General features: G+C 38.6%; 1 protein-coding gene across 3 annotated transcripts; it reads left to right on the top strand.

Moving 5' to 3' along the window:
- The first annotated feature begins 707 nt into the window (after positions 1-707).
- On the top strand, positions 708-7783 carry LOC115680238 (agamous-like MADS-box protein MADS4). Of its 3 annotated transcripts, none has more exons than XM_056312261.1 (8): positions 708-1195; positions 3524-3602; positions 5434-5501; positions 5602-5701; positions 6387-6428; positions 6526-6561; positions 6901-7058; positions 7487-7783. In XM_056312261.1, exons 1-8 carry the CDS (start codon positions 1011-1013, stop codon positions 7566-7568), a joined length of 750 nt encoding a protein of 249 aa, XP_056168236.1. In that variant the 5' UTR covers positions 708-1010; the 3' UTR covers positions 7569-7783. The 3 variants fall into 3 exon arrangements, with proteins under 3 accessions (XP_056168236.1, XP_056168235.1, XP_056168237.1); XM_056312260.1 differs by having other exon boundaries at positions 720-1195; positions 6520-6561; XM_056312262.1 differs by lacking the exon at positions 708-1195 and adding an exon at positions 2349-2463 and having other exon boundaries at positions 6520-6561.
- Positions 7784-9742: the final 1959 nt, after the last annotated feature.

Genomic DNA, 9742 nt, shown 5'->3' with positions numbered 1-9742 from the left:
GCTTGGGCGCTGAAGAAATGATCCTGACCGCCGGGGACTCAAGAATCAGCGTTGGGATTTCTATGCTCAAGAGTAAAGTTTCGGGTTCAAGTGCCGATACATGGCCATATTTTAGAAAATGTCTTTCGATTTTTCAGAGAGAAAATCATTTTCCTGAATTTAAGTATAGGCTTTTCATTGATTTGGAAAACAATTTTCGTTAATTTATATTTCTAAGCAAAATGAACCTCGATCAAAAAAAATCTTTTTGCAAAACAAACGGACCATTATTCGTAGATCGATCTCTACTTCTCCTCTTGACACGTGGCACTGGCCGGGGACCTTTCGCATTGATCACGCCAGCCTCTCCAACGTGTGCCTCTCCACTCGCAGCTGACCATTGTCTATCTCTCCTGGTCTCCGTTGGATGTCGTTCCTCAAGCTTTCGTCTTCCCCGCTCCTCCACCGTCCGATCGAACTTTTATTCCCAGCGACAAACGATAAATAGAACCAATCACATCACATAAGTCATAATAGACTTCGTATTTTCAAGCTTTGTGAGCTCTACAAATGAATGCTTTGATATGTGATTGATTCGATCTAATATAACCGGCCTAACTAACATTCCATCGCATGTCATTTTCAGCGAATTTCCAAAGTCCTACCTGTTACGTAGCAATAATACATGCAGGAACCATTATGCATTCAAACTAATCAAGGAGGGGGAGTTTTCTGGGTCTGGTTTATTGGGTGGTTCTGGTCTCTTGACACTGTAATTGCCCTCGAAGAACCTCATCATGACAAAAAGTACACGGGGGGCTGATACTTTTGTTGACTTTACAGCGGTGACGCTTCCTATGAGAGAGGGGAGGAGGAGAGAGACCATGCATAAGTATGGCTAGACACAAGAAGGGTTACAGAAACGAGAAGAGATCTCTTTTGAAGAAGTGAACAAATTTGTGGGATCGTGGGTTGGTGACGAAAACAGCAAAGACAAGAGAAAGGAAAAGAAAAAGGGAGGGGGGGAAAGGATGGGGAGAGGAAGGGTGGAGCTGAAGAGGATCGAGAACAAGATCAACAGGCAAGTGACCTTTGCGAAGAGAAGGAATGGTCTTTTGAAGAAAGCTTACGAGCTTTCCGTGCTTTGCGATGCGGAGGTTGCTCTCATCATCTTCTCCAATAGAGGAAAGCTGTACGAGTTCTGCAGCAGCTCGAGGTATTATCACCAAAACAACAACAAATTATTTCGTATAGCCTCTCCCTCCTAAGTTAAAAAAGAAGAAGCAAGGAAACCAAAGCGAAACCTACCTTTTTTTTCCTCTCTCTCTGTATCTCTCTCCCTAACTCTATTGGGTCATCTTAGATTCTCCAGATTTTGGCTGTTTTCAACCTTTTCTTCTGCTTCTTTTCATTTATTTCGGTTTGGGTCTTGAAGGGTGCGGTGTGAGATGGTTTCTTGCTTTTTTCAGTCTTCTTTGAAAATTAAAGGGAAATAAAGAGGCAGTGTCTTTTTTCCTCTCTTTGATGTTTAGGTTTGAATGTTTTATTTTTTTTGTTTCCTTTTTGAGGAATGTCTCGGCGTTTTCAGAAGGTTGAGTGTTGCTTTGATGTTAGATCTGCAAAAGGGAAACCATGGAAAGAAGCTACCGAGTCTTCTGTGGCTCCTTGTTTTGTGTTCTTTCTTCCTTTTCTCTTTTCTTGGGCTCTTTTCCCCTTCCTTCTCTCTTTCCTTCTTTGGTTCACAATTCAATGCAAAAATCATACATTTTTATGGTAAGTCTGTTCAAAGTGCGATACGATGCACTGCCTTGAGAACGAAACCAATCTTCAGACTTGGTCATGTCCTCAATATAATCCAATCTTTTTGGCTCCATTATCTGATGATAAAATGAAGCACTTTGAAGACGATGCTGCTGCGGAGATCTTCTGATCCGGTAAAGCTCCTCAACCTCAAAACCTTTTCGGTTCCTCCTATCAAAAGGGTCTCATGTGATGCTCAAATCTTGAAGAGTGTCTGATCTATTACTTCTCCTTTTCCTCTCTGAATCTGCGGCCACAGAAGAGGAAGCTGACATTTTTGCAGCAGATCATGAAAATTTATCCTAGCAGAAACCATCTTTCAACTGACCCATTTGATTTTTCGTTTCCTTTATTTCATAATCTGTTGGGTTTAGGAGGGTCTCTAGCTTGAGGAAGAGGTTTAGGTCTTGTTCAAGCTTAACCAGCTTCACGTTGTTTTTGGGTTCTTGTCTATGCCTTCCACCTTAGAGCCCCCAACATGTTTGGGCATTCATATCAAGTTTCCCTTTTTTGTTTTTTTTTTTTTTGGTTTTTTGCTGATCAAACTTACTTGTTCAACTTCACTGCAGTTTTTCTTTCCTTCGGTAACCCAGTTTTGAGAGACAGAAAAGACACCATTTTTCCCAAGAAATGTTGCGTTAAATCGATGGTTTTAAAAAATTTTAAGCAACTGTTCTATCCTGTGTTAGTGTTGCCTCTCTTACCGCTGTGTCTTAAGCCGTCTCTCCTTCTCTATCTTCACATATTGATGTTGCGCAATCAATTTGATTGAACATCTAATCCAGACATCAACTTTCTTCCTAGGGTTTGATGTTCCCGAAGTTGATGGAAGTCTAGGGTTTCCATTCTCTCTCTCTCTCTCTTTCTCACTCTCACTCTCTCTCTCTCTCTCTATTCACGTCTAGATTTGTGGGCGTGATTGAGTGTTTCTTAATGATTCGTGTCTGGATTTTCGCAAATACGATCTCCATCTGCGTGTGATTTTGTGTCTGAAAGGTTTCAAGATGTGCCCTTTTGCGGGGATTCTTGTTATTAACCGCGGGATCGCTCATTTCCTCATGCAAATTCCCCTTGAGACTGAACTATTCAAGTTCCTATCTTTAAGCCTTTTCCTTCTTAGCCAGAAGCTGTTCCAATTCCTTTCTGATCAATTTTTTTTCCCTTATGTGGTCTACACAAATAATAATTAAAAAGAAGTCGTACTCACTCGAGCATACAATTTTCTATGCAGCGCAATGAATCAATCCATAATTAAATTATTCGCATTTTGTTTTCTTTGATCAGTGGATTTTCAAGCAATGGCTCAAACATACGGGCATCAAGTTACGAATTCCTGCCGACATCCTCAATTTAATCGATGAGATGTTTTTGACGGCTTGTATCAATCTTTCCTAAGTTTTAGTCTTTATGGCTCCTGTTCATATGCTTTGTGCTACCTTAGCTTATTATCTCCAAAGCAATGATTCAGATTAGGTCACTTGCAAAGCGGTTCTGGTGCTTGTGTAAATTGCTCTTATCTTTGATTAATTCATTTTGAACGTCTCCAAAGGAGCTCATATCTTCTCCAGCGTTAGCGAGTGCTTGAAAAGCATTCAAGAAGTTTCCCGCAAATAGATCGTAGTCCGCCTGACTACGTGCTGTTATTGACCATTTCTTCCTCTATGAAAATCGAAACTGCCGCTTAGCCATCAAATGTTCTAGTCTATTCTACTCCTAATTCATATTTTTCGTGACAATATTGTAGCATGCTCAAGACTCTAGAGAGATATCAGAAGTGCAACTATGGAGCCCTGGAGCCGAATGTGTCTGCAAGAGAATCCTTGGTAATGGACAGAACTGTCGATCATAATACTTACCTGAACATACTTTAACTCTCCTCTATTAGCTAAATCTTCCTATTACTGCTGGTCCTTGTTGCATTGATACATTGATAGTCTGGCAGTAAAATGCTATTAAAATCTTCTCAATGCCTGAAGCTCATGCACCCACTCATACACGTTTGTTCACTATATATTATAAATGGTATATAGTTTACTAATAAAGTTATTGTTTTCTCTGTGTCTTTTACCATATCAGGAGCTACAGATTTCACACGAGCAAGTTTATCCTTTAGCTAATTAACCATATACATCTGAAGCACAAACATGTCATGCAAATGCTGAACATATAATGGCATAACGCAACACAGCTATTGGTCCTTGATTGAGTTTGGCTTGTCTCATATGCTTGTGGATGGATAAGTATTGAGGGGAAGCATTTGAAAGGATTTGCACTTTGGGGATTTCGTGATTGATTAAAAAGTGCAAAATTTTTTTGGAATCACAGCCGATTGCTTCAAAAGCTTAAATAGCTAGATTAAGACGTGATTTAATATTTTAATACCGTAATAGAAAGAAACATATATAACCTTTTTAACTGATCATGTACTTGATTAGCCAAACTTATAAAAAAATGAATAAAGATGAGTAATGATTATGGTTTGGCGGATGTGGTTTTTACAAGTGAAAATGAATGTCGGGTTGGTTACACAGAAGGTAAGCGGAAGAGAAAAAAAAAATAGACAGTTGCAGCTTTTGCCCAAAAATCCAGGGGCACGAGTGTTGATGCCCCACTACCTGGACAATTGATTGTGTTTATACTGTAATATGATGTAACTTCATAGAAGGAAACATCGTCAAAATGGTAATGAAATTCGAGTCCAAAGTTTATCTACCTAAGGCGAGTTTCTTTTGCACGAACGTAAGAAAAGGCCTAAAAAGAAATTAGAAAAGACCTTTTAGTCATTGAAATTCATATACAAAATCGAGCATAAAATACTGCAAAAGTGTTATTTTAAATTAAGTCCTTTGATAGCAAAAGAGCTTGGTTATGGTATATTAGTGCATTTCAATTGTTGTCGCGGTTGCTTTTTCTTTTGTCTTTGCTGTAGTCTTAGTGGCAACCCCTCACAAGAAAAAAGAAGGGCTAAACGTGAATTTCTAGCAAAAAAAAAAAACGTGAATTATTAGCCGCATTTTGCTCTCATATGATAAGCCCTAGTAAGCCAGTAGGCAAGGGACGGTCGTCTAAGCATTCTAATGGTTTGGTCCATATAGCTTTTGGATATTATTGATCCTTTAGGATTGAAAAGAACAGGTTATGTAAAATCCTTTTCTTTAGGAGCTAGCTCCTCAAATACTTTTTGTGAGAAAGAAATGTTACTTTAACATTGAGTATAGTAATAGCAATTCAACATCTGCTACTTGTTGATTTGTTTAATCAGGAGAGGAGGAATCTTCAAGCTTGATGCGACATTGTCTGCAATCTTCTTGAACTGGTTTTAAATCTCACTGGCTGTTTTACAACTAATCGGGCTTTTAATTATCAAGTTTTCGCATTGAAATTGCCTATAAATATGTACTGTGCATATCAATGTCTAGTGACTAAACTTCCGCTTGTCACAAACGTTTCACTAAATTTGACAGTTGCATGTGTGCGCATGGATATGCACCATGTCTGTCTAGTGAACTTATGTCGATGCAGTTTTTACGCCAAAACTATAATCTGTAGATATGCACTGCATATTTGTTACCAATAATATAACTATTGCTTGAGCCTTGTGAATAAACATCTGTTTTCTAGCTCTTATTGCCCTTTTCTTTGGTCCGCATGTAGGAGCTAAGCTGTCAGCAGGAATATTTGAGACTTAAGGCTCGTTACGAAGCGCTACAGCGAACTCAAAGGTATTGAAGTTTCTATAGCCCTCTTAATTTAATTTCACCATTCGCAAGGCGCAATTAATTTCCTATATGATCGGGGTTTATCCATGTTATCGGGAACCAGGAATCTTCTGGGAGAAGAACTCGGCCCGTTAAGCAGCAAAGAGCTCGAGTCCTTGGAAAGGCAGTTAGATGCGTCATTGAAGCAGATCAGATCACGAAGGGTACGTAAATTGTTTTCATGAATTCTATTCAAGTCACATCCTGAGTCATTATCATGAATCCAAGTGACTCTGTCAATCGCTGCTGTTAATTTTCATCGATCTGCCTAACTTAGTGGTGAAACGAGGTAAAACAAATCGATGAATCTGCCATCATTCTATTGTTGCACTACTAAACTACTGCAATCGTCAAGGCAGATTTTGCAAGAAGTGCGAAGACTGCATTGAAAAAGTCAATTGGATGACTTAGTTTCAAGAGAAATGATTTGCTAAGACATGTTCCTTTGGGGCTTGTTCTGCTAAGACTTGTTTACTATTGTGCCTGTCGTCAAGATTTGATAGATGATCCAAAAAGGGCCCAAAGCTTTTTATCTTGCACCTCCCCCTTTAAGGAATTTATCCTACTTTGCGAATTTATTCCTAGCTACATTGTCTATTCAACCACGAAAACCTGACGAAGCATTCCTAGCATACCTTCAAGATAACAAGCTAATTTATTTGTATTTTCGCTAGCACGTGTGATCCCGTGTTAAGGTTATCTATCATGTCATCAGGAGGCACGTCGTGTAGCTATATATCTCTATGACAAACCACCTCAAAGAAAATAGAGTTTTCGAGCATTTGCGCAATGAACTTTTTCAATTCTATGTGCATTCGGATTTCTTCACTTTCTTCTTTGATTTTGCAGACTCAGTGCATGTTGGATCAGCTGAGTGATCTTCAACGTCGGGTCTGTCATCCTCCCAGCTCCCTCTCTTAACTCTGTATTCATCTGTATGCGTGCCCAGTCGGTTGGTTAATAGCAGCAATTGCATGTGCAGGAACAGTTGCTTCACGAAGCAAACAAGGCCTTGAATCAACGGGTAGGCCATGCGGAATCTAAGCTGTGTATTACGTGATTTTGTGAAAATTGCACCTACTCATTAAACTCATCACTCCAATTTGGCATGAACCGCTGATACTTTGATCTGTTCATATTATGCATACGAAATTTAAATTTGAAAAGTATCAAAGATTTGAGGGTTCACCTCATCATCCTGACTACATTGATATATCTATGATCAAGTTCGAATCGTGTCATAGGTTTGAAAGGTCACCTTCTCATCTCGACCAAATTGATATCACGATTTTGTCCCTTTGCATGATTATGGTTCATCTTAATAGAATATAATTTACGTACTTTTGGGTGATTGGCTTTTCAGTTGATGGAAGGATACCAAGTGAATGCGCTCCAGTTGAATCAATATGCAGAGGAAGTCGGAGGATACGGTCATCCGCCGCCGCCGCCGCCCCCACATGCTCAGCCTCACGGTGAAGCCTTTTTTCATCCCTTGGAATGCGAACCCACTTTGCAAATGGGGTAAGTAATCCTTAATCAAGCCAATCATCATGTTTTACTATTGATCACTCCTCGTTTTGGTAGACAATTGGATGATTTTGACGGGCTTGAGTCCATGTCACGTTTTACTATTCACGACCCAATAGCATTGATTGGTGCGATTGGATAGAAATTGGGTTTGTGTTTCTATTGAAATCAATTAGATGAAAGGATTGGATAGGGATGGAGATGATGGGCTTGAGCTCATGTTCCGCTTTACCCAAGCACAATCCATGTCATCACAAGCAACTATTGTACAACTGCATATACCATAGTTGACTTACTCTATGGGTGTCGTGACATTAGCGTTGTTTGAGGAGATTAGTTTTACCTGCCTAGGTGGTGCCTCTCGTTTTAACTGTTGTTCTATACGTTAATCTTGGGTTTCTTTTCTTTGAAACGATGAATAGCATATACCAACCCGATCCGATGTCGTCTGCTGTAACGGGAGGGCCAAGTACAAATAACTTCATGCCCGGATGGTTGCCTTGAAGACGACGAGGCCGTTGAGCGCTTGTATCGATTCTGGCCGTAAGAATCAGTGTCTTATGTCTGCCGTTCGATGAACATGCCGAATTGATAATGCTGCTATTAACTTTTGTGTTGGACCTTAGGGGCTTTGTAACCCTAATCGCTTTCGGATCGTTTGTTCACTAAAACACTGGATTAGTACTTTCAAACCTATCTACAATAATCTGCCTCTACAAGATCGATGGATTTGCAAGTGGCTCTTGAGTCAACTGAGAACGAGAGAGAGAGCGTCGCTCTAGCTGCTCTCGAAGTATCACGTCACTCCATTAAATCATCCAACCAATCTTGGACCGTCAATCGTGGTTAACTTAACGAACATCCTAAAGCCATTAGAGTCGTTAGCTATCAAAAAACAATAGAACCATCAGAATCAGAGAAGATCATTGGGCCAATTTGTGGCATTCGGTCGAATTGGATTTTCTGAGGGCCTAGTTGTATTGAATTGGGTTGAAGTGCACGAAATTTTTCATGAAGAACAATAACGAACGGACGAATGGAAAGCATCAAAGTGAACTTAAAGACTAGTGTTTGTCTCAAAAGATGGGTGATTATCTTATGCGAAGAAATGAGTAAGTCCTCTAGTCAATTGGTCTTAGCGGAGGAAATGCTAGGTTATTTAGTGGACCGGAAGTAGCTGTAAAAAAATGTATAATTTATATTCATTTTTCTCGTATTTGGCATTCATTTATCCGTACTATCTTTTAAATCGAACATTTAAATTCAAAGTAGAAAAATTGTTTTCGAAAAATTATTTTTCGACCTTCCAATGTTTGGATGCTAAAAAACTATTAGATCTATGTAAAACGTTTACCATGGACTGATAACAACAAGCTTAGATTAGGGGGAAAGCGACTTCTCCTTCTCGCAAGAAGAAAAACACTTTCCCTAAACCACCAACCAAATGAAAACTAACCGTTTTTTTAAAAAATAATATCCATGGAAAATCTTTTCCTTTATCATGAAATTTTCAATGAAAGAAATTCACCCTCCGTTTATTTTACAGAAAATGAATGATTTGAAACATAATTTCCTAAAATTAGTCGCTTATATCGCTTGAAATAATTAGTCAATGAAAAATATTTTTATTATATGTCTAACTATTTTCGTGTACGAAGAAAATATTTTTCGTTAATTCATTTTTGTAAGCAATAAAACGATTTGTTTTATGAAGATATTTTCCAAAAATCATTCATTTTCCGTGAAACAAACGCCCCCCTCATGATAAAGGAAAATGCTTTTCGGGAAATCATTTTTCAGGAAAATGTTATCCCCTTTTTTCAGTATAGGAAATTCATTTTTCCAACTCTAAGCATGCATATTTTTTTTTTATTGTAAATGCATTTTGTTGACTAATCATTTGTAACAAACCAAATGCGCGAAAGTCCATAAAACTAAATTTGCGAAAATTTCTTTCATTCAAATAAGCACACCCTTAGCTTGGCAACAAAAAAAAAAAAAAACAACACCCTCATCGTCCACCCCTAAAAATTGTGATATACCCTTTACGGGTGAGCATGGTTCCAAGGTTAGAACCTAAAACCTGAGAACCGGATCGACGGGAACCTGTCGATTCCAAGTTTCGGGATATGTGGGGTAGGTTTTGGGTTTCAAAAATTAAAAAATCTGTTTCGACGGATAGGTTCCTGATTGTAGATGGTGAAACATGGAACCTGAGACTAGTTTTTGTGTTTTTTTTTGTCTATGTCTTTGCGCAATCATGTGGTATTTCATGACATTCGATGATAAGTGTATAATCTTGAACCACTAGTCTGAGTTTTCCATTTTATGACTGAAACTTTTACTTTGTTAATTTTCATATTCTTCATGTGTTTAACTATAAGCTGTAATTAGTGTATTGTAGTAACAAGTGGTGCTCATTAAATGTGATGATTCACTGTAATCGTTCAATGAATAGCACATGTAAAATCTGGGTAACCCCTGAAATCTATTTTACCCTGAAATCTGTGACAGAATAGATTTCAGATTCTAAGATATGTAGAGTAGGTTTCAGGTTTTAAAAAATGAAGAATCTATTCTTATGGAAATCTGCACGGAAATTGAAACCGCTCCCCTCTGATACCTTTGAGATACACGGCTCTTTTTAACTGTATAGTGGGATAAAACTCATCCCACTC

The sequence above is a fragment of the Syzygium oleosum genome, unplaced genomic scaffold, assembly GCF_021117445.2.
Source record: "Syzygium oleosum isolate NSW1041296 unplaced genomic scaffold, Sole_v2.1 Sole_v2.06, whole genome shotgun sequence".
Lineage (NCBI taxonomy): Eukaryota > Viridiplantae > Streptophyta > Magnoliopsida > Myrtales > Myrtaceae > Syzygium > Syzygium oleosum.
Note: the sequence above shows the minus strand (reverse complement) of the source record. Positions and strands in the feature narration are given on the sequence as shown.